Source organism: Melanerpes formicivorus, unplaced genomic scaffold (genome assembly GCF_026170545.1).
Source record: "Melanerpes formicivorus ecotype bairdi unplaced genomic scaffold, bMelFor1.0.p_v2 SCAF_77, whole genome shotgun sequence".
NCBI lineage: Eukaryota > Metazoa > Chordata > Aves > Piciformes > Picidae > Melanerpes > Melanerpes formicivorus.
Window position 1 is genome coordinate 1,357,461 of NW_027142429.1, and position 24,621 is coordinate 1,382,081.

Consider the following 24,621-nt stretch of genomic DNA (forward strand, 5'->3'; position numbering starts at 1 on the left):
AGGGATTGAAAAGCCATGGAGGTGTGCTGAAGGACATGGATTAGTGATGACCTGGCAGTGCTGGGCTAACAGTTGGACTTGATGGTCTTAAAGGTTTTTTCCCAACCAAAATGTCTCTGTGACTGCGTCAGCACCAGTGGCACCTTCCTGTGGCACTTGCACCTTGATCTACACCCCTGTCCCTAGCAGCAGGCTGCTGAGGGCCACCACTCAGCCAGGATTAGTGCCCTGGATGGTGCTCTGGGCACTGCCCTGGGTTAATGCAGGTGTCTCTGCCTTGCCCTGGACCTTTTGAGTGAAGCAGCATCCCCAGGCACCTGCACCACCCCTGCAGGAGCAAGAGCTCACTGCTGGTGTGCACGTGTGAGTCCTGCAGAGCAGGACAAATGAATGCAGGTGAGTGTGGCCTGCCCAGGAGCCAGGCACTGGAGTGGCTGCTGGGCTACACTTGGGGGCAGGGCATGAGAAGCAAAGCAAAAGTGGAGAGACCTTCTCCCAGTATCACCTCCAGCTGCAGGGATTTCCTGAGCCCAGATCTGCAGCCACCAGCCCATCCACTCTCCACCAGTTTGTTTAATCCCCTCTGAGCCTGTTTCCTTCTGGCCTCTGCCCTGCCTAGCAGCAGTGGGCTCCTGAGCTGCACCGTGCCTAGGCCAGAGCAGCACATCCTCCTATCTCCTGCAAGCCTGTGCCAGGTGTTCCCTGCCATGAGGAATGCTGAGCTCCTTATCTCCTCCATCCCTGCTGTGCTGCTCTCTGCCTGCCACCCTAGCTAGGTTGTCTCCAGCTGGAAGCTGTGCTCTAGCTCTGAACATCTTCCACAGAATCACAGAAGCATTCAGGATGGTAAAGAGCCTCAGGATCACCAAGTCCAGCCCAGAACCCTACTCTGCAAGGGTCACCCCTAAACCATAGCCCCAAGCACCACATCCAAGCCACCTTGAAACACATCCAGGCTTGGTGGCTCCACCACCTCCCTGGGCAGCACATTCCAATCCCTGACCACTTATCCCTGAAAGAATGTTTCCTACTGTCCAGTCTAACCCTGCCCTGCCGCAGCTTGAGGCCATTCCCTCTTGTTCTGGCACTATCACTTTATTCTTGTTCTATCTATCACCTGGGAGAAGAGACCAGCAGCAGCCTCTCCACAGCCTCTTTTCAGGTCGTTGTAGACAGCAATGAGGTCTCCCCTCAGCCTCCTCTGTTTCACACTAACCATCCCCAGCTCCTTCAGTTGCTCTTCATCAGATTCATTCTCCAGGCCCTCCCTTGCCCTCCTCTGCTCTGGCTCCAGCACCTCCACGTCTCTCTTGTTCTGCTACATTACAGGCTTGGGGCAGAGTGGCAAAAAAGCTTCTTGGCAGAGAAGGACCTGGGGATCTGACTGACAGCTGTCTGAACATGAGCCAGCAGTGTGCCCAGGTGGCCAAGAAGGCCACCAGCATCCTGGCCTGGATCAGTAGTAGTGTGGCCAGCAGGTCTAGGCATGTGGTTATCCCCCTGTAATGGTTATCCCCCTGGCAAAGCCACACCTCAAATCCTAGGTTCAGATTTGGGACCCTCACTCCAAGAAGGACATTGAGAGGCTGGAGCAGGTCCAGAGAAGGGCAACCAAGCTGGGGAAGGGTCTGGAGAAGGGGGCTGGGGAGCAGCAGCTGAGGGAGCTGGGGGTGTTCAGCCTGGAGAAAATGAGGGGGAGACTTCATTGCTCTCTGCAGCTCCCTGAGAGGAGGTTGGGATAAGGTGGGGGTTGGTCTCTTCTCACATGCAGCAAGCGACAGAAGAAGAAGAAATGGCCTCAAGTTGTGTCAGGGGGGGCTCAGGTTGGATACTAGGAGACATTTCTTCCCAGAGAGGGTTCTCACACATTGGAATGTGCTGCCCAGGGAGGTGGGGGAGTTCCCATCCCTGGAGGTGTTTGAAGGACTTGTGGATGTGGTGCTGAGGGATGTGGTTTGGTGGTGGTGGCTTAGCAGCAGTGGTGGGACTGAGCTGTGGGCGAGTGGTTGGGCTTGATGACCTCAGAGGTCTCTTCCAACCTCCACAGTTCTGTGGTTCTGATGCTACACCCTCTCTGAGAAGGCAGGTGCCCTGGCTTTGCAGACGCTGCTGCGAGCTGCAGGGGCAGCAGTGGCAGTGGGAGGCAGCTAAAGCCGCAGCCCTGCATGCAGAGGGCTGAGGACAGCTGCCAGCCCTGCTGCTCTCTGCTGTTACCTTCAGCTTGGTTGACATCTGATAGCCTTGAGGCTTCTCCGTCTCTCCTCCCGGCCAGATAATCTTCCGGTCGTTGGTCAGGACCTGCGGCCAACCCCAGAGGAAGGAGACAGCGATGAGGCTGTGGGCAAACAGCCCAGCACCAGCCCCCTCCTGCCCAACCTGTCCCTACGTGGCTGCCGTTGTAAATCCCAACTTGGACCAGCTTCCTGTTCTGCAGGTTCATGATGCTGTAGTTGGCAAACTTCCTGTCCCCATCCTCGTTGAACTCCACCCGGCCCGTGACACCCTCCGAGTACTTGGAGGACATCAGCACCCTGTGGAGAGAAACAGAGCAAGGCCCACGTGAAAAAGGTGCTGTGGCCTCTGGGACACTCACAGGAAGGCGCCAGGAAGGCAAAAGCTTTCCCTCAGTCGCTTGCTGTGTGCTCACTGCCCTGCAGAAGTCCAGCCAAGGTCACCTGGGGTCTGTTCACAGACCTGTGGCCATCCCCTTCAGCTGGATGCAGTCACTGTTTCAGCTGTTGCCCTGCTGTGTCTCTTGTCACTGCCCTTTGTTTCCCACCAGATCAGTCCCATTGCCTTAAGGAATGATCTGTCCCATGGCACCCAAGGGCACCTTCCTCTGGGAGCCCCTTGTGAGCTGTGTCCATGCTGCTACTCCAGGCACTTCTGTCTGGCACCACACAGACCACCAAGGAGAGCAGCAGCCCCTCCAGGCATGGAAGAACTGCCTGAGTGCACCACAGAGAAGCCCTCTGAATGGCTCATGCCAGGGATCTTGTGGCTGCTGAGGGTGCCAGGGATGCTTCTGGAGTAATCTTCAGGCTCGACAGGTCCCATGCTCAGCAGAGCCCAGGCACCCATAGATACCACCACCATGCGTGCAGAGAGCAAGCCCAAGCAGGAGATCCCACTGCCAAAAGCAACACCCTGGTGCCAGGCTGCATGCTCAGAGAGCAGCTGTTCCACCCCAGCAGCCAGGCTGCAACTGCTGCTTCACCAAGATCCAGGCAGAGGCCCTTGGGGCTCCAGCGTCTGCAGGGACACAGCACCAAGCCCAGGCAGCACAGAGAGTGGCTTCTGGGGAACACTTGCAGCACTGCCCATGGCAGAGACCCCACACAGGCATGCTCTGACCTGCTGATATTCCCCCCCCCAAAGCCCCAGCTCTGCTGCCTGTCCCATATGTGGAGAGCTCATGCCCCCAGGTCATGCTTGCAGCACACTGATCCCTGCCACAGTTCAGCAAGAAACTTGTCTGCAGCACCCAGCTCTAGCCTGGCATGAATAGCTCCCTGCCCTGATTGGACAGGAGCCCTCTTTTGGCAGGAACCCCTCTTTCTCCCCTCTTTCACCCACAGAATTAAGAGCCAGGCTGGAGGAGATCATCCCTCCATGGGTTTCAGCTCTCTGCCTCCTGGAGTTGTTCCCTGCCCACAGTGATCCTGGCTGCCCAAGTGTTGGCCAGGAGAGCATGGCTTGGCATAGACCAAACAGGTGCCAGGCACCAGGGTGGTGCCTAAGCAGACTGGACAAACTGGGGAGCAGTGCCCTGGCTGGTTTTCAAGGAGAGATGAAGCTCTGACCCTGAACAACGCAGGAGAGGCCAAGCAGTCCTGTGCCACCTGCCCCAAGGCTTTTGTGATGGACTCCTTGAAGACCATTCTGCCTTTTCCCACATCCTTCCACCTTTTCCAGCTCTCCCCCAGCAGGTCCTCTGCTCCCTCCAGCAGGACCCTTCCCCAAGTACCTCTTGAAGAGGGGTCCTGTCTTCCAGATGTTGGTGTTGCCCACGCAGCCCCGCGGGGGGTCGGTGATGTTCTCCTTCTCAAAGAGGTCGTGCACGGCCTGGGCCACGATGGCCACCGCGTCGCTGATGTGGGCGGACTCGTTCTTGCCGTTGATGAGCTGCAAACCGATCACTCCTGGGGCCAGCAGAGGGAGAAGGCAGCTCAGCAGGACCCCCTGGCTGCTCCGGCCCTGCTCCCACGCACAGGGCTCGGGGGCAGACGGTTATGGGGCTGAGGAACCTCTGGGTGCAGCTGAGCTCCAGGCAGGGCAAGCTGCTGGAGCAGCGTGGGGCTGGCACTGCCCTGCCTGCTGGATGGGGCTGGGGACAGCTATGCAGACCGCTGACACCCCACGTTCCATCCCCACCCCGAGCCCGAGCCCCTGCCAAAGGTGCCAATAACTTCCCAAGCCGGGTCTGGGGCATGGCAGCGCGGCCCATGCTGCTGTCTCCCAGGGGCAAAGGGAGTGAAGAGCACGCGTGGGACCCTCCACTCTCTTGAGCCCACCCTGGCATCACATCCCCCCAGCCCAGGGGAGCCCCGGGAGGGCAGGTGCTGCTCGGCCAGCTGCCAGCAGGCTGCGGTGGCAGGGGGTGGGTGCCCGCGGCGGGTGCCTACCATCAGGGGCGTAGCGCAGGGCACTGCCCGAGATCTCCCTCTCCCCCACCAGCCACACGTAGCCCGAGCCGGTCATGTTGAGCACGGCTGCTGATTTGTACACAGCGACTGCATCTTCCTCACTGCAACGAGAAGAAGGAATGGCAATGTGGCTGCAGGTGCCAGGTGGTCCCTTTCCTCCTCTGTTACACCCTCAGGGGTGGCAGTGCCAGGTAAAACACAAACCACCCCCACCCCACCCCCTCCGGCAGCCCTCCTCTGATCAGTGGTTCTCCTGGGCAATGGCTGATGCCCTGCTGCAATGGGAAGCTCTCTCTCGGCTGAAGATGGTCCCACAGCACCCAGCACTGCTGAGCCTCTGCCAGTCAGGCCCATTCCTTGCAGCTCACCATCAGGAGGCACAGGGGGCAGCGGCTCCCCTCTTTCCCAGCTGGATCAGGATACATCACCAGTAAGCACTGCTGCTTCTGCAGCTGCTAACACCTGGCAGGACAGCCAGACCAGACAGCTCCACCATGCTCAGGGCTGCAAGTCCCCTGGCCAGCAGCACGCAGAGCACATCAGCCACCACCTGCCTGGGACGTGAGGCTTCATGTGGGTTTTCTCCCACAGCCCTTGGAAGCCCAACGAGCCCCAGACCTGCACTGACTGCAGCATGGCAAAGAGCAGAGTGAGGACATTGGCACAGGCTGCCCAGGCAGGTGGTGGAGTCCCCATCCCTGGAGGTGTTCCACAAACCTGTGGCTGTGGCACTTGTGGACAAGGTTTAGTGGCCATGGTGGTGTTGGGTGGGCAGTTGGACTCTGTGGCACTTTGAGGCTACTGCCTTTAAGGAAACCACAGAGTTCCAGACCTCCAGAAGCTGGAAAGGTCCAGGAGGTGTATCAGAAAGTGTCATCCTTGTATTTCATAACCCTAACTCCTGCATCCCTATAAATACTGGATGCAAAGTCAGTTTCCCCCTTTCTTTCCCTCCCAGCAAGGATGCCCAGGCTCTGATTTCCCTAGCAGGGCTGTGAGGCCTGGTTGGCCTTGGCAATGCTGCCAATTACAGCTGGAGTTGCCTTAGCCAAAGGTTGTGCTGCATCACAAATGGAGGGGTCTGGAGGGTAGGGAGGGTGGCATGGAAGCCTGGGTTCTGTTGGCCTGGTATAGAAAGAGGGTTGTGTGGATCTTTGCCTTGATGGGGTTGCGTGGATCTTTTCCTTGATGGGGTCGTGTGGATCTTTTCCTTGATGGGGTTGTATGGATCTTTGCCTTGATGGGGTTCTGTGTCAAGCCCAGACTATGGATTTCTTTGTCTCTCATGTGCTTTGCTATGCTTTGCTCTGTACACTGCAGCACTGTAGGTGTGACTAGCTGTTCCATTTACACTTTCCAATCCTACCACAGGTTCACAGACCACAGATATCAGGGGTTGGAAGAGACCTCTGAAGATCATCGAGTCCAACCCTCCTCCCAGAGCAGAACCACGCAGGACACACAGGAACACATCCAGATGGGGCTGGAGAGTCTCCAGAGAAGGAGACTCCACAACCTCTCTGGGCAGCCTGCTCCAGGGCTCTGTGACCCTCACAGTACAGAAGTTCCTCCTCATGTTGAGGTGGAACCTCCTGTGCTGGAGTTTATATCCATTGCCTCTTGTCCTATCCCAGGTGCAAGTGAGCAGAGCCTGTCCCCTCCAATCCTTTGTGTGAGCAGTTTTGTACTTTTGCCCCTTTTGGAAGAAGTAAAAGAGCAAATCTGTCCTGCTTTAAACCATGACAGACTCCAGGGCCTGGGAGAGCTTTTCCAAGCCACCCAGAGCTGTGATTCTGTGCTGGGAGAGCAGGGGAGGGAAGGCACAGCTGTTTGATCAGATGTCTGCCTGTTGGATGTGGGGCAGGCTGTGGATGTGGTCTGCCTGGACTGCAGCAAGGCCTTTGCCACCATCCCCCACAGCAAACTCCTGGCCAAGCTGTCAGCCCCTGGCTTGGCCAGCAGCTCTCTGAGCTGGGTTAGGAACTGGCTGGAGGCTGAGCTCAGGGAGTGGTGGTGAATGGTGCCACAGCCAGCTGGCAGCCAGGCACCAGTGGTGACCCCCAGGGATCAGTGCTGGGCCCCATCCTGTTTAATATCTTCATTGATGATCTGGATGAGATAATTGAGTCCATCATGAGTAAATGTGCAGATGACACCAAGCTGGGGGCAGGAGTTGATCTGATAGAGGGTTGCAGCGCTCTGCAGAGGGACAATGCCAGGCTGGACAGATGGGCAGAGGCCAAGGGCATGAGACTGAACACATCCAAGTGCCAGGTTATACACTTTGGCCACAGCAACCCCAGGCAGTGCTACAGGCTGGGGTCGGAGTGGCTGAAGAGCTCCCAAACAGAGAGGGACCTGGGGGTGCTGATTGACAGCAGCTGAACATGAGCCAGCAATGTGCCCAAGTGGCCAAGAAGGCCAAGGGCATCCTGGCCTGCATCAGGAACAGTGTGGCCAGCAGGAGCAGGGAAGTCCTTGTGCCCTGTGCTCTGCACTGCTTAGGCAACACCTTGAGTCCTGTGTCCAGTTCTGGGCTCCTCAGTTCAAGAAGGACATTGAGAGACTTGAAGGTGTCCAGAGAAGGGCAACAAAGCTGAGGAGGGGTCTGGAGCACAGCCCTGTGAGGAGAGGCTGAGGGAGTTGGGGTTGCTTAGCCTGGAGAAGAGGAGGCTCAGGGGAGACCTTCTTGCTCTCTCCAACTCCCTGAAGGGAGGCTGTAGTCAGGGAGGGGGTTGATCTCTTCTCCCAGGCACCCAGCCAGTCTCAAGCTGTGCCAGGGGAGGTTTAGGCTGGAGGTGAGGAGAAAGTTCTACACAGAGAGGGAGATTGGCCATTGGAATGTGCTGCCCAGGGAGGTCGTGGAGTCCCCATCCCTGGAGGTGTTACAGAGGAGATTGGATGTGGCACTTGGTGCCATGGTCTAGCAGTCATGAGGTCTTGGGTGGCAGGTTGGACTTGATGATGTTTGAGGTCTCTTCCAACCCTGTTGATTCTATGATTCTATTCTATGATTCTATGTGTCTCACCTGGGAGAGCTTTCCCAAGCCACCCAGAGCTGTGATTCTGTGCTGGGAGAGCAGGGGAGGGGAGGCACAGCTGTGTCTCACCTGGGAGAGCTTCCCCAAGCTACCCAGAGCTGTCACTCTGTGCTGGGAGAGCAGGGGAGGGGAGGCACAGCTGTTTGATCAGGTGAGTGCCTGGTGGATGTGGAGCAGGCTGTGGATGTAGTCTGCCTGGACTTCAGCAAGGCCTTTGACACTGTTCCCCACAGCAAACTCCTGGCCAAGCTGTCAGCCCATGGCTTGGGCAGCAGCACTTTGAGCTGGGCTAGGCAAATCTGGCAAATCTGTCCTGCTTTAAACCACGACATGGTTTAAAGCTCTCCCATGGCCTGGGAGAGCTTTCCCAAGCCACCCAGAGCTGTGATTCTGTGCTGGGAGAGCAGGGGAGGGATTGCAGAGCTGTATCTCAGCTGGGAGAGCTTTCCCAAGCCACCCAGAGCTCTGATTCTGTGCTGGGAGAGCAGGGGAGGGGAGGCACAGCTGTGTCTCTCCTGGGGGAGCTTTTCCAAGCCAGACTCCATGGCCTGGGAGATCTTTCCCCAGCCACCCAGAGCTGTGACTCTGTGCTGGGAGAGGAGGGGAGGCACAGCTGTGTCTCACCTGGGAGAGCTTTCCTAAGCCACCTAGAGCTGTGATTCTGTGCTGGGAGAGCAGGGGAAGGGAGGCACAGCTGTGTCTCTCCTGGGGGAGCTTTTCCAAGCCAGACTCCATGGCCTGGGAGAGCTTTCCCCAGCCACCCAGAGCTGTGATTCTGTGATGGGAGAGCGGGGGCGGGGGGGGGGATTGCAGAGCTTTGTCTCACCTGGGAGAGCTTTCCCAAGCCACCCAGAGCTGTGATTCTGTGCTGGGAGAGCAGGGGGGGGAAGGCACAGCTGTGTCTCACCTGGGGGAGCTTTTCCAAGCCACCCAGAGCTGTGACTCTGTGCTTGGAGAGCAGGGGAGGGATTGCAGAGCTTTGTCTCACCTGGGAGAGCTTTCCCAAGCCACCCAGATCTGTGACTCTGTGCTGGGAGAGCAGGGGGGGGGAAGGCACAGCTGTGTCTCACCTGGGAGAGCTTTCCCAAGCCACCCAGAGCTGTGACTCTGTGCTGGAAGAGCAGGGGAGGGGAGGCACAGCTGTGTCTCACCTGGGAGAGCTTTCCCAAGCCACCCAGAGCTGTGGCTCTGCGCTGGGGGAGCAGGGGGAGGATTGCAGAGCCTTGTCTCACCTGGCAGAGAGGATGATGACTCGCGCCTCCAGCTCCTTGGCCTCCAGCAGCAGCGACGTGACGTTTTTGGTGCCGGGGTCAAACTGCAGAACCTTCTCAGCCTGTGACCAGTGTGAGCAGAGCTGGTTAGTGAGGGAGCCCCAGGACTGCCCGGGAGAGCCATGCTATCTAGAAAGGGTCAAGAGAACTCATTCATCTGCACAAAAGGCTGCCAAATAAGCTTGGTCACAGCTACTTCTTGCTTATTTTTACATCTCTTTTTTCTCTTTTATTCTTTTTTTTTTGCTTTTAAATTTCTTTCCTTCCTTCCTTTCTCTTTTAGGTTTTTTTTTTTAGCTTTTAGGTTTTGCTCTGTTGGTTTTTTTTTTCTTTCTCATTTTCTTTGGATTATTTTTTTTTCTCTTTTCTTTGTGGCTTTTGGTTTTTCTCTTTGCACTCTGCATGCAAACTGAAGTCACTCAAGACCCAAAAAAAACGAGGCGTGCATCGTACAGGAAAGAGAGGAAAAAGAGGCTTTGAAATGCAAATTGAAAACTCAAGCTGAGTGCTGGTCCTCGAAAAAAAAACAAACCCCAGGGGAAATGAAAGATCAAATAATAATAATAACGAAAATAATGAAAATAATGATAATAATAATAATGAAAATAATAATAATAATGAAGAAATAATAAAGCAACAATAAAAAATATAATATCAATGATAATAACAAAAATAACAATAACAATAATAATAATAATAAAGCAATAATAGGAATATAGCAATAATGATACAAATAAAATAGCAATAATAATAGTAATAATAATAATAATAGCAATAACAATAATAATATAGCCATAATAAAAATTAAAGTAACAATTATAATAATAACAATAATAATAATGCAATAATAAAATAATAAATGATAAAAAAAGATAAAAATAAAATAGCAATAATAATAGTAATAATAATAATAATAATAGCAATAACTATAATAATATAGCCATAATAAAAATTAAAGTAGCAATTATAATAATAAAAATAACAATAACAACAATAATAATAATGCAATAATAAAATAATTGCAATAATGGTAAAAATAAAATAGCAATAATAATAATAATAATAATAATAATAATAATAATAATAATAATAATAATAATAATGCAATAATAAAAATATAGCAACAATGATAAAAATAAAATAGCAATAATAGTAATTAATAATACTAATATAGCCATAATAAAAATTAAAATAGCAATGATAATAATAAAAATAACAATAACAACTGTAATAATAATGCAATAATAAAAATATTGCCATAATAAAAAATAAAATAACAATAATAATAATGCAATAATAAAAATATAGCAACAATGATAAAAATAAAATAGGAATAATAGTAATTAATAATAATAATAATATAGCAATAATAAAAATAAAATAACAATAATAATATAGTAAAAATAACAATAATAACAATAAAGCAATAATAAAAATATAGCAACAATGATAATAAAATAGCAATAATAGTAAATAATAGTAAATAATAGTAAATAATAATAGTAATTAATAATAATGCAATTAAAAAAATATAGCAACGATAAAAATAAGATTATCAATAATAATAATAAAGCAATAATAAAAAGATAGCAATAATGATAAAAATAAAATAATAATAATAAAAGCAATAATGAAAATATAGCAACAATCATAAAAATAAAATAACAATAATAATAAAAAATAAAAATATATAATAAAAATAATAATGATAATGAGAATAATAATAATAAAAATAATAATAATAATAATAATAAAATCAAAGACAAAACCAAACCCCAAACCAACCCTCCCCCCCCAGAAAAAAAAAAGTAACGAACGAAACCCAACATATTGCAGAGGGTTAACCTTTAGGGCGCAGAAGTGAGCAACTTACACCAGGGAACCGTTTCCTTCGGGAGAGGAAAAGGGAGAGACTCGTTCAACGGTTTTTTGGTTAAAAAGAAAACCAACGCAACAAAAAGAAAAGATAACAAAAAAGGGGCGGGGTGGGGGAGGGGGGGAGGAGGAAAAAAAAGAAGGGGAAGAAACTTGCAAGTTAATTATTTGGTTCACATGCATGTTTCCAAACGAAATCCTTCCGGGGTCAGCCGGCTGGGTTGCCATTCTCAAGTTCCAAACCAAACTATTTCAACATCAAAACGTGCTGCTACCAAGAAACAAGGTCATGGCTCTTATTTTTTTTTGGGGGGGGGGGGGGGGGGGAAGATTGATTTATTTATCTTATTTTTTTTTCCTTTCTTTTCTTTTAATTTTTTTCTTTCTCTATTTCTTTTCATTTTTCTTTATTTAATTCTCTCTTTTTTTTTAATAGTATTTTAATTATTATCTTTTTTTTTTTTCTGGCGGCTCGTGGCTATTTTGTCATTTATTTCTTTAGTGATTCTTTTTATCCATTTATTTATTTAATTTTGGGATTTTTTTGGTTTGTTTGCTTTTTTTGTTTGTCTCGTTTTGCTAGTTAGGTTGGTGGGCGGCGTGCATTTTCCATGCATATATACCTTGGGTCCTCGCTTGTTGTCATAGGAAAGTTGGTCGAGGTTTTCATAGTTCCTTTTTTTACTCTGATGAATAATGTGCACAGAGAAAATATGTAGACACAGAAGAATATTATAAACAGTTGAAAATGACGTGTAGTAAAGCAATCCAACATCCACCTCCTCCTCCACTTGTTTGCTAAGAGGGTCTCTATAACGCTGGAGCTCGCAAAAGCCGCTAGCGGGAGAGAGGGGACCCGGCTCTGACGGCAGCGCCGCGGGGCCAAGCCTGGGCGGGGGTGCGGGGGCCGGGGGGGTCGCAGCCGCTGGCCGTCAGGTTGCGATTCCTGTGTGGGGCTGGGGAGACTCTGCAGCAAGAAATGGTTTATCACAGTCTCACAGTATAACTTAGGTTGGAAAGGACCTCGAGGATCATCGAGTCCAACCTATCAACACAGACCCCATGACTAGACCATGGCACCAAGTGCCACATCCAATCTCCTCTTGAACGCCTCCAGGGACGATGATTCCACCACCTCCCTGGGCAACCCGTTCCAATGATGAACGACTCGCTCGGTGAAGAACTTCCTCCTCACCTCGAGTCTAAACCTCCCCTGGCGCAGCTTGAGACTGTGTCCCCTTGTTCTGGTGTTGGTTGCCTGGGAGAAGAGCCCAACCCCTTCCCGGCCACAACCACCCCTCAGGTAGTTGTAGAGGGCAATGAGGTCTCCCCTGAGCCTCCTCTTCTCCAGGCTAAGCAACCCCAGCTCCCTCAGCCTCTCCTCACAGGGCTGTGCTCCAGACCCCTCCCCAGCTTTCTTGCCCTTCTCTGGACACCTTCAAGTCTCTCAATGTCCTTCTTAAACTGAGGGGCCCAGAACTGGACACAGGACTCAAGGTGCAGCCTAACCAGTGCTGAGTACAGGGGCAAATCTTACACTCAGGGAGGAGCTACGCGGCTGATAAGGGCTTAAAGTGTGGGGGGGAAGGGTCCACGGAATTACTGTGGAAGCAAAGGACAAAAGGCTACGTGCGGCGAGCGCTGGGCAGAGGCAAGCTGCGAGAGGGATGAGTGTTTGCGTGGCTGCCCTCGCTATCGGCACCGCAGCCCTGCTCACCCTGGGAGGGCACAGCAAGGGAGGTGTCTCAGCTGAGCTCCTCACCTCCCGCCAGGAGGGAGCAGCTCTCTGGAGCTCCGTTGTCATCCACACGAGAAAGTGAAAGCTCTCTACGTCCCCTGCTGGCTCAAAGCGTGGCGATGTGAAGCGATGGCGATCATGGGATGACATTGCAGCTATTACCTGGTGCCTGGGGAGGGTTGAGGGCACCTCATGGCTCTGTGGCACGCAGGTGGCCCTGGGGGGTGCAGCTGCTGGAGACCACAGTGCCCATACCATGGCCCTATGCATGGCTAGCGAGGTTCACTGCTTGGTGGTCTCCATGCTGCTGGCTGGAGCATCACAGCTGGGCTAGGGGCAGGTGGCTCAGTGTGCACTGACCCTGCAGACAGCAACCCAGAGCAGAGAGCTTGCTCTTCCCCTCGTCTCCTGCCTCAGCCACTTCTGCTACCTGGCTTCAAAGGAGCCAGGGGCATGAGCCCTACTTTTGGAGGCTTCCTCTCCTTCAGGCAGCATGCAAAGGATCAACAGCCTCTGCTCTCAGGAGCTTTGGCCCTGCAGCAGGGTGCAAAGAGCCTGATGGATCTTCCTGGAAGCAGCCACTTTGGTCAGGCTCACCCTGATGGTGCCTGCAGGATAATGCTTGGCAGGCTTTGGCAGGGCATAGCCTGAACTTTTGGCCCTGTCCCAGCCCAGCTGGGCAACCCTGATCTGTGTGCATGGAGTACAGGACTTGGCTCTATCCTGATCTCCAATCTGCAGCACCTTATGGCAAAGGCAAGTGATGACTGCCAAGAACCTGACCTTTTGCACCCCTGTACTGCAAGGGTTCACACTCTCAGCTCATTGCTTATGCAGGCAGGTTTGAGCTCTGCATCTGGCTTTCCAAACTAGTTTGTCTCTTCCTGAGCACTCAGACCAGCCTTTGTCTCCTTTCTGTGCAGCTGTGTGATCTGTCCTTTCTTCTCCTTGGGCACAGCCAGGCAAGGTTTGGATTGCTGAAAGAGGTTGGGTCACTGCAAGAAAAAGTATCTGAGGAGGCAAAATCTGCTTGGAGCCCAGTTCTGCCTTCACTTCTCCTGATGCTCCACAGCAAGGATTTCTGCAGGGGCTCTTTTGAGTCTGCTCAGATTGCAGCGAGACCTGGAGCAACCAGTGCCTCCAGAGAGAGCAGAGCTGCAGCAGGACAGTGTGGACATCCTCCAGTGATGAGATATTGGCCTCTTTTCCTCAGGCACCATCTGTTTAATCAGAAACCTGGGCACTCACGTTGCAGCCTCCAGCCACACCTCACCTTGTGTGCCCAGGATGTGCTGGCACCTCAGCCCAAGCTGCTCAGCAGAGCCTTTGGTGCTGCAAAGCTGGGCCTGAGCGTGCTTGGTCATCTCTGCCTCTCCCTGTCACTCTCCCTATTGCCAGGATCAGAACTCTCTTTCCCATTTCTCCCCATTTCTCCTTGCAGGGACCCATGAATCCAATATTTCCTCTCCCCCAGGTTCTCCAGCATCCACTCAAACCCTGACCACTTTCATGAACACCACTGTCCCAGAGGAAGGGACCCAGCACACCAGGGACCTGCCACCTCTGGCTTGGACACACTCTGATTTTCATGGCATCTGGGGCTTGCTCCTGACCCTGAGCAGCACTGGGGCCGTGGGGGCCTGCCCAGGTGAATGAGCAGAGCTGTTCTGGGATGAAGCAAAAGCTCAAGGCTGGCAGTTGCTGCAGACAGACCTAAGACAAGGCTTTCATGTGGTGGGTGTGTGAGGGCCAGCCAGCCTGGCCTGAGTGCTGGGCTCCAAACATCTGCTTGAAGAGCAAATCTATGCAACAGTGCCTGAGTGACACCCAGAGCCAGCAGAGGTTCCAGGGCACAAGCTATGCTCAGATCCAAGAGCTCAGGTGAGCCTCAGACCCATAGCAGACTCCCCAGGTGCTCAGGGGCCTGATCCAAGCCCTGAAGAGGTCAAGAGCAGGTCTGCTGCTTGCTGCCTCTCCAAGGCTCAGGCTGCTCTGGAGAAGGTTTGGGATGGGTCCAAAGAACCACTGCATAGCATGAAGAGTCAGCACACCAGTGACAGAACACTTAGACAATGGAAGAGACTGAGGAAGAGCAGAAGGCCCCAGCAGGGTTATCTACCACCTTCAAGAGCAGTCAGACCAATCAGTCTGACAGAGCAAGCCCCCAAAGGAAACAAGATGTGGTGTCATACCCCAAAGGGATGATAAGATGACTTCCCACCATCACAGGGCACATGCTCCAGGCTGGAGGATGGATGCCCAAGGCATCTGCAGTAGCCCCCTGGCTGCCAGGGGACACCAAGACATGGAGATGCAGTGCTAAAGCAGGGCAGGGCCAAGGACAGAGGCTCCCTTCCCCATCTCTCAAAGGCTTTCCTGTAGGATGGGCAGGCTGAAGAAGTGCAGCCTGTGCCTGGGGCGTTGTGTGGGGTGAGCAGGGAAAGGAGGCAACCAAAGTACCTGCACTGCAGCTGCAGGAACATGGAAAGTGGAGACCAGAAGGTACAAGGCAAAGGCTGACAGACTGCCTGTGGGAACAACCTTCCCACAGCCTTCCCTGGGTGAGGGACACTGAGAAGAGGCTTCGAAGAGGACGCTGGCCTGGTGCCAGGCAGCAGCACACTGTCCTTGGAGGCACCAGGAGCCACCACGGCTGGTGGCACACCAGTGTCTCACAGCAGCCCAGGATGCAGCAAGGATGAAACCTCCTGGAGACCACTGCCAAAGCCAAGAGCCTGTTGGTCAGTGGAACTTGTGCCAGCCCACAGCCCTGCACCAATTGCTTCTCCAGTGGCTTGACAAGAGGGTGACAAAGAGCAGTGTGTCCTCTCAGCTCAGCCAGCAGCTCCAAGTGCCTGTGGCCACCTCTCCTCAACAGCCAAGTGCTAAATGTCCAGCAGGTGCTGGTAGTGCTGGAGAAGAGCAGGTTGTAGTCTCTGCCTGTGATCCAGGAGGGAACAGCCAGGAATGGGTGCCTGCCCTGATGCTGCTGGAGACTTGGAGATGGGCTCAGTCTCTGCCCATCCAAAGGGGACCTCACCCTGCCCCGGCTAGGAGGACTGCTGTGCCTTCTCCCCGCAGGGCAGGAGGTGGTTCCTTGCCTTCCAGAAGCACTGCAGCTGCAGGGCTCCCTATCTTCTCCTTCCCTGCTTGTCTCGAAGGCTTGTTGAATCCTTTTGCTCAAGGGCAGCAGGTCTGGAGGAGTCCTCCTGACTCCCTAGCAGGCTCAGGGGCCTCCCCTGCTCCCTCCCTGCTCCCGTGGGGCCCTGCGTGCGAGGTGCCAGGCACCCCCCGGGCAGAGCCGCTGCCGCCAGCCGCAGCCACCCTCCCGTGCCAGCGCGGTGGGGGCAGGAAAGCAGCGCTGGGCAGGGGCTTCAACGGAGACGGGCCGGGGCAGCCTGCGGCCGGGCAGCCTGCGGAGGGGCTGCAGCACACCCCCGGAGCAGCGCCCGGCTGCCCCTGGGCTGAGCCCCAGGGAGCCAATTCGGAAGCTGCTTTTCGAGGGTCGTTTTGGCGGGGCTGGGGCCGCCTAGATCCCCGCCCGGGGGTGGCTGTGGTGGGGCAGATGCTTCCCTAAGGTGAGCGAGTGGCCCTCTCCTGGGGGGGAATCTCGGGTGAGGCATTTGCAGAGCTCCAGGTTATCCTTCCCTTCTTTTTTTCGTTTCTGTTTTTTTAGTCGATTTCACACGCAGGAGATTTTTGACCATGGCAAAGCAAGTGAAATGAATAAAGTACAAAGTTCTGTCAGGTACTAGTCAGACACTGTTGATGCTTTAAGCATGTTAGCCATGTTACAATGGAAAGAAAAAAGGTGTTTTACATACAGGAATCTACATACATACAACAGCCTGAGACTGCTAGCTCTGTTGCTTGCTCTGCTTAAAACAAAGCTACAAGACAATGTTCAGGAACTGACCTTGGACTCTTTCTCCTCCAGGAGGGTCTCCAGCTTCTTCTGTGCAGCACGACCCTCGTGGTCGTCACTGACGATCAGGATGACGTGGTTCCAGTTGAAGACTCTCATCATCTCGAACCAGACGTTGGCCTGGTGGGAGTAGGGGGGCACTGTGCGCAGGAAGGACAGATGGATGCTCTGCAAGGGAGAACAGCAGCTCAGCGCAGCCTGCCCGCCGCGGCGGCAAGGGGGAGCCTGGAGGGACGGGGCTGGGGCTGCGGGGCTGGGATTGAGAGCACAGGGCTAGGACTGCACAGACAGCGCTGGGATTGGAAACACAGGGCTGGGAGTGCAGGGACAGGGCTGGGATTGAGAGCACAGGGCTAGGACTACACAGACGGGGCTGGGATTGCAGGCACGGGGCTGTGATTGTAAAGACAGGGCTGGGATTGTAAAAACAGGGCTGGGATTGTAAAGACAGGGCTGGGATTGAAAGCACAGAGCTAGGACTACACAGACGGGGCTGGGATTGCAGGCACGGGGCTGGGATTGTAAAGACAGGGCTGGGATTGTAAAGACAGGGCTGGGATTGTAAAGACAGGGCTGGGATTGAAAGCACAGAGCTAGGACTACACAGACGGGGCTGGGATTGCAGGCACGGGGCTGGGATTGCAGGCACGGGGCTGGGATTGTAAAGACAGGGCTGGGATTGGAAACACAGGGCTGGGATTGAGAGCACAGGGCTAGGACTGCACAGACAGGGCTGGGATTGGAAGCACAGGGCTAGGACTGCACAGACAGGGCTAGGATTGCAGGTACAGGGCTGGAGTTGTAAAGACAGGGCTGGGATTGTAGAGACAGGTTTGGGATTGCAGGCACAGGGCTGGGATTGTAAAGACAGGGCTGGGATTGCAGAGACAGGGCTGGGATTGCAGAGACAGGGCTGGGATTGCAGGGGACAAGGATGGGATTGAAAGCACAGGGCTAGGACTGCATAGACGGGGCTGGGATTGCAGGGACAGGGATAGAATGGCACAGACAGGGCTGGGATTGCAAAACCAAGACTGGGACTGCACAGACAGGGCTGGGATTGCAGGGACAGGGATAGAATGGCACAGACAGGGCTGGGATTGCAGGGGACAGGACTGGGATTGCAGGGACAGGGATTGAATGGCACAGACAGGGCTGGGATTGCAGGGGACAGGGCTGGGATTGCAGGGACAGGGATAGAATGGCACAGACAGGGCTGGGACTGCAGGGGACAGGACTGGGATTGCAGGGACAGAGCAGCAGGTTCAGATAGACCTCTGGGTGCACACCCTGAGCTAGCCTGCAGTACCTGCACTCCTTTCTTCTGGCTCTGAAGCCAACCATGGCTACCATTTTGTACCTCTCAGTGGTTAACCCATGGCAAAGGGGCTGACTGCTTTGTGGTCTGTAGGTGCATGGTGAGGATCAGCCTCTCCAGCAACCAGCTGCCAGCAAGGCTCAGTGCAAATCCAGCCCTTCCTCTTGGCTTTAGGAAAAAGTTACTGAGCAGCAGGCATCAGGAAAAGAAACCAAATTCCCCTCAGAGAGCAACAAGGAGCAGCAGCAGGTGCAGATGAGTTTTCTGTCATCAGAGGAGCTCAGGAAAGCAGTTTTCCAGCATCACTTTGGCTGTTTCTAGGTCAGCCTGTTCTGCAGCAGCCTGCAGGAGGGGACAGCTCTGCACTTGTGTCCTGGCTAACCTTATCTGATTCGAGCGGAGGCATTGTCATGGTTGGCTGATTGACCACTAGCAATTGCGGCCTAATTAAGCAGAGCGCTCTTAGGGGAGCAATCAGGCCAAAGGCTGCAGCTGACAGAGAGGTTTCACCAAAACAGAGCCTTTCCCAAAGGCCCCAGAATCAAATATTAGGGAATGAAAGTGCTTATGCTCAGCATGGACCCACTTGGCAAAGCAGCTGCTTGCTGGAGGAGGCAGAAGCCTGAACAGGAGAGGACAAAAAGTAAAGTGCCATAACATGTCTTTTGAAGGCTGAGATTGTCCCCTGGACCAAACAGAGCTTAGCCAGCCCTGCTCAGCCAGGGACCAGACCCAGCTAGGGTCAAAACCAGTCCTGAATGGGCCAAAGTAATCCCTGTTGGAAGGGGAAAGGCATCGTGTCAACCATGAGGAACAGGCAGAGCAGGTCACATCCTTTGCCCTTGCTCAGCACCCTGATCAAGTCAAACTGAAGCATGGAATGCAGAGAAAACAGTGCAAGCCCTGCCATGGTCAGGTCTGTGCACCGGGACAGAAGCTGCATCCTTCTGCCCTGGTCCAGAGCACACAACAGGCTGCCCAGGGGGGTTCTGCAGCCTCCCTCTCTGGAGGCATTCAAGACCTGCCTGGATGTGTTCCTGAGTGATCTACTCTGGGTGATCCTGCTCTGGCAGGGGTTTGGACTGGAAGAGCTTTGAAGGTGCCTTCCAGCCCCTAACATTCTGTGATGCTGTGAAGTGCTGGGGGGCAGCAGCACAAATACCAAAGCACTGGAACCATCTCCTGATGCCTGAAGAGGCTGAGCAGAACTGTGGATGAGCAATTGGAGGAGGAAATGAACCAGGAGAGCTGCAGCAAGAGTCTCAGAGCTGCAGGCTTGTGTGACTGCTACAAACACTCCCAGTCCCACAGGAGCAGGAGAAGTGCAGCTCACCACAGGAGCCCAGGGCTAGGCAGCAGCACTGGGAAGCAGCTCCACAGGGACACCCTGAGGGAGGACAGCCCATGGTAGCCACACCAGCAGTGCTCAAGCTCTCTCTTTGGAGTCAGCAGAGATGCCCAGGTGCCTCCAGGCCCAGGGGCAGACAAGATGGCTCTGAGTGCTTTCATTTTTTCATCCCTGAACCTTTTTAATTGGTGTAAAAGAAACCCAGGGAGAAGGAAAATGGAAATGGGGGGGGGGGGGGGAGAAAACAATCAGAAGAGAGGGAAGAGAGAGGAAAAGTAACAAGAAAGAAGAGAACAGCCCAGAGTAAAAGCAAACAAAACCCAACCAGCCAAAAACACAGGCTGAAAAAAACCAACATTCTGACTTAAAATGATTTCAATCCCTTTCTGAAGTGGGAAAGCAGCTTGGAAAGCAGCTTGGAAAGCAGTGCATCAAAATTGTTCTGCTTTCCCAGCTAGCTCCCCCAAAAATGCTGCTTAAATCGGGCATGGCTCGCTTCAGAGTTGCAAATACAACTGGCTTCAGATGAACAAATGGTCCTGGCTACCCTGAGTCCCTCAGGGTCAGTCCTGGGCCCAGGCTTGTTCAGCATCTTTGTTGGCAACATGGGCAGAGGCACTGAGGCTTCCTCAGCAGGGTTGCTGATGACACCAAGCTGTGTGGTGCAGCAGCACTGGAGGGAAGGATCCATCCAGAGGGACCTGGGCAGGCTGCAGAGCTGGGCCCAGGACAACCTCAGGAGGTTCAGCAAGACCAAGGGCAAGGTCCTGCAGCTGGGGCAGGGCAATGCCAGGCACTGATAGAGGCTGGGCAGGGACTGGCTGGAGAGCAGCCCTGAAGGAAAGGCCCTGGGGGTGCTGGGGGAGGAAAAGCTCAGCAGGAGCCAGCAGGGAGCACTTGCAGCCCAGAGAGCCAAGCAGAGCCTGGGCTGCAGCAAGAGAAGTGTGGCCAGCAAGGCCAGGGAGGGGATTCTGCCCCTCTGCTCCACTCTGCTGAGACCACAGCTGGAGCTCTGGGGCCAGCTCTGGAGCCTCTGTGCCAGAAAGGATCTGGAGGTGCTGGAAGGTGTCCAGAGCAGGGCCAGGAGGAGGAGCAGAGGGCTGGAGCTGCTCTGCTGTGAGGACAGACTGAGAGAGTTGGGGTTGTGCAGTCTGGAGAGGAGAAGGATCTGAGGAGACCTCATTGTGGCCTTCCAGGATCTGCAGGGGGCTGCAGGAAAGCTGGGGAGGGACTTTTGAGGGTGTCAGGGAGGGATAGGACTGGGGGGGGGATGGAGCAAAACTAGAAGTGGGGAGATTGAGATTGGCTGTGAGGAAGAAGTTGTTCCCCAGGAGGGTGGTGAGAGCCTGGCACAGGCTGCCCAGGGAGGTGGTGGAAGCCTCCTGCCTGGAGGTGTTTGCAGCCAGGCTGGAGGTGGCTGTGAGCAACCTGCTGTGGTGTGAGGTGTCCCTGCCCATGGCAGGGGGGTTGGAGCTGGCTGAGCCTTGAGGTCCCTTCCAACCCTGACAGCTCTGTGATTTCTCTGATTCTCCTGCACAGCTGCTGCAGAGCAGCCTGGTTTCTGAGTCTGGGCAACTCTGCTGCCTGAGGTGGTGCCCAAAGGCCTCACTCTGGTGTTAGATCTTGAACAGAAAGCAGTAAAATGTAAATAAATCACTCCTGGGTGTGAAAAGCAAACCAATGCCAGTGCTGCACAACCCCACTGGGGAGCTGAGGGACTTACACTGGTTGTACCAGAACAAGCTCTGCTCTGCTCACCTCTTTGCTCTGGGAGATATTAACTTGCTTCTGCTTGACCCTGGCTGCAGGGTTTTGGCTAAGTCTAACTTCTCTCTGCTCCTTTTTCTTGTCCCTTTTGTGTACAGTGCAGGGGGGAAGGGGGCAGGGAGGGAGAAGCTTGTAGCTTCCCCTGCTCTTTGGCCAGGGGGGGTCCTTGTGCTGCTTATTAACTGCAAAGATCTAAATATTTACTGTAAATATTGTTTGGTTTGTGCATATTGCTTGCCTTCCATTGTAGATTGTAGTTCTGCCTCTAAATACAGCTTCCATCTGCTTCCAGCTGAGCTGGGCTGGCAAAGGTAACGTTGGGAGTGGGGTGGGTGGAATTTTCAACCCACCACACTGTGTTACAGAACTGTAGGTTTTAAACAGGATAGTGCAGAACAATGCCTGAGTCTAGGATCCTGTCCACAAGAAGGACCTGGAGCTGCTGGAGAGGCTCCAGAGGAGGCCACAGAGATGCAGAACCTCCCCTGTGGGGCCAGGCTGGGAGAGTTGGGGCTGTGCAGCCTGGAGAAGAGAAGGCTCCAGGCAGACCTCAGAGCAGCCTTCCAGGACCTGAAGGGCTCCAGGAGAGCTGGGGAGGGACTCTGGCCAAGGGCTGGGAGTGCCAGGATGAGGAACATCCTGAGCTGGGAGAGGGGAGACTGAGAGTGGAGAGGAGGAAGAAATCCTTGAGAGTGAGGCTGGGGAGACTCTGGCACAGGCTGCCCAGGGAGGCTGTGGCTGCCTCCTGCCTGGAGGTGTTGAAGGCCAGGCTGGATGAGGCCTTGAGCAAGCTGGGCTGGGGGGAGGTGTCCCTGCTTAATGCAGAGGGATTTGATCTGGATGACCTTTCAGGTCCCCTCCAACCCAACCCATTGTGGGATTCTGCTGGCAATGCACCCCAGGACTGCCTGGGCAGTTTCAAGGAGCCTGGCAGAGGTCCCAAGACATAAAGTTGTGATAATTTGGCAAAACTCCTCAGCTGGGTATGAACAAGAAGCCTTGCCCAGGCTGTCCATGGAAGGAGCCTGGGCTGCCCTCTCTCCTGCTTTGCTCATCCTGCCACCAGCCAGCACATGTGTGGCTGAGCCCCCCTGAAAGCCACTTGCCCACTGCCCTGCGTGGATGTGCTGAGACAGCTCTGCAACAGCTTTGATGTGTCCTGGGAGGGATCTGAGAGAGACAGATGCATGGGGAGCTGAGGCACAAAAGCATCCTCTGCCTTCCCTGCTGTGCCTGGAGGGAAGGGCTGGTCAGCCCCTGGGGAACAGCTCAGCACCACAGCATCATCCCTGTGAAGTGCTGGGGCTGCTCTGCCCTCCTCCTGGCTTGCATCCTGAGAGCCTTTGAGGAGCTCTCCTGCACTGGGCTGAGTGGGCTCCACCACTGCCAGCAGCAGAGGCTGCAGCCCCTCATCTGCTCTGACTCCCTGCAGGCTGTCCCTGATGCTGGCTGTGCTGCTGGCTGCTGGCTGTGCAACCCACTCCTAGGGCAAACAACTTTCCCTGACCTCGACCAGGCTCTCCATGACCTCAACCAGGCTCCCCATGACCCTGACCAGGCTCCCCATGACCCTGACCAGGCTCCCCATGACCCTGACCAGGCTCCCCACGACCTCGACCAGGCTCTCCACAACCTCAACCAGGCTCCCTACGACCCTGACCAGGCTCTCCACAACCTCAACCAGGCTCCCCACGACCTCAACCAGGCTCCCCATGACCTCGACCAGGCTCCCCATGACCTCGACCAGGCTCCCCACGACCTCAACCAGGCTCCCCATGACCTCGACCAGGCTCTCCAGGCACTTCTTGCAGGTGCCAGGGAAGGAGTCCTGGCCCTGGCCTTGGTCAAGGGGAAATGCTTTTCTTCTCACTTTCAGTGCAGCTTTTTATCACAGGCTCACAGGATGTTAGGAGTTGGAAGGGACCTCTGAAGATCTTGGGGGCCACCCTCCCTGCCAGAGCAGGGCCATAGAATCCAGCACAGGTCACACAGGAACACATCCAGACAGGGCTGGAAGGGTCCAGAGAAGGAGACTCCACAACCTCTCTCGGGACCCTGCTCCAGTGCTCCACTTAACACCATTGATGCTGAGCATTGGTTGCCAGTGAGACCAAGCCAGTAAGCAAGAAAAGTGCTCCCCTTGGTGAGCAGAAAGCCCTGGGAAGGCATAGAGTGGTCCCAGAGTCAAGGAACCAGAGGGAAGAGTCATCCTCACAACCAAGATGGAGAGAGAAAGAGAGAGACAGAGCTCATTTCAACCACCAGGACCAGATGCTGGACACTGAAATGGTCTCCAAGTGCAGAATGACTCAAGCCCATTTTCCATCTCTTCCAGCATCAGAGCAGGTCCCCATTAACAGCTGCCTTTGACCCTTCACTATGCTGCCTCTCTGGTGAGGGGATGGTGTGGGGCTCAGCACCTTGGGGCAGAGCTCTGCATCTCCACCATGGAGCTGTGGTCCCACGTGGTGGTGAGCAGCAGCACCAGACCTTCCCCACCAGCCCTGCTCTCAGGCTCTGTGCCATTTCAGACCTCTCATCTTGCCAAGACATCAGTGTGATCACATTTGCTTTTGGTTGAAATGCAGAGGAGCTGTAACTATCCCCAGGGACACCTGGGGATCAGAAGCACTGACAGCCCAAGGTGTCCAGTCAGGGGCCCAGCACGAGAAGGGCACAGTGTGGTTTTGGCACCACTCAGTCCTTTAAGGAGTCCTTTAAGGCCTCTCCATAGTGAAGGGCACCACAGTGATGGGTACTGCTCTGCTGCCCTTCCTGTGGGACCCCTGTCTCTCCTGCAGTTCCCTGCTCACCTCACTCAGGGTTCCAGAGAGCCCTCAGGGTGCAGGTGGCAGAGAGCTGAATGAATCTCGGTGAAGATTCAGGTGCCTTGAGAAGTAGGCACAAGGAGGGCACACAAAGGCTGCTAAGGCAGAGTGCTCAGCTCAAATATGGCTTCTAGAGCAAACAGTTCCTTGAATCCTGGGAGCAATCAGGTTGCTCCCCTCAGGGATCTTTGTTGGAGTGCTGCCTACAGCTGTGGACTGCTGTGCATGGCTGGAGATGCTCCCAGGGCATCAAAAGGCTCTGGGCAAGGACCCAAGGACCACCCCTCTGTGCCACCCCTCTCACTCACCCCTCTCACCCACCCCTCTCACTCACCCCTCTCACCCACACCTCTCACTCACCCCTCTCACCCATACCTCTCACCCACCCCTCTCACCCACCCCTCTCACCCACCCCTCTGTGCCACCCCTCTCACTCACCCCCTCACCCACCCCTCTCACCCACCCCTCTCACCCACCCCTCTCACTCACCCCCTCACCCACCCCTCTCACTCACCCCTCTCACCCACACCTCTCACTCACCCCTCTCACCCATACCTCTCACCCACCCCTCTCACCCACCCCTCTCACCCACCCCTCTGTGCCACCCCTCTCACTCACACTTCTCACCCACCCCTCTCACCCACCCCTCTCACCCACCCCTCTCACTCACCCCTCTCACCCACACCTCTCACTCACCCCTCTCACCCACCCCTCTCACCCACCCCCTCTCACCCACCCCTCTCACCCACCCCCTCACTCACCCCTCTCACCCACCCCTCTCACTCACCCCTCTCACCCACCCCTCTCACCCACCCCTCTCACTCACCCCTCTCACCCACCCCTCTCACCCACCCCTCTCACCCA

At 54.2% G+C, this 24,621-nt stretch overlaps 1 protein-coding gene across 15 annotated transcripts in view; it reads right to left on the minus strand.

Moving 5' to 3' along the window:
- Nucleotides 1-24,621, minus strand: part of GRIN1 (glutamate ionotropic receptor NMDA type subunit 1) — a 53,183-nt gene that overhangs the window by 21,066 nt on the left and 7,496 nt on the right. For 10 of the 15 annotated variants that reach the window (XR_010990560.1, XM_068164228.1, XM_068164226.1 and 7 more), the window contains exons 3-9: nucleotides 16,488-16,664; nucleotides 11,457-11,519; nucleotides 8,920-9,020; nucleotides 4,626-4,747; nucleotides 3,968-4,142; nucleotides 2,387-2,531; nucleotides 2,215-2,298 (exon numbers count right to left, since the gene is read on the minus strand). Coding sequence is in view for 14 of the 15 variants with exons in the window: in XM_068164228.1 (XP_068020329.1) it covers nucleotides 2,215-2,298; nucleotides 2,387-2,531; nucleotides 3,968-4,142; nucleotides 4,626-4,747; nucleotides 8,920-9,020; nucleotides 11,457-11,519; nucleotides 16,488-16,664 (867 nt within the window). In the remaining variant the exon portion in view is untranslated. The remainder of the gene's footprint in view (nucleotides 1-2,214; nucleotides 2,299-2,386; nucleotides 2,532-3,967; nucleotides 4,143-4,625; nucleotides 4,748-8,919; nucleotides 9,021-11,456; nucleotides 11,520-16,487; nucleotides 16,665-24,621) is intronic. The other 5 variants (XM_068164232.1, XM_068164227.1, XM_068164224.1 and 2 more) reach the window with 1 other exon arrangement.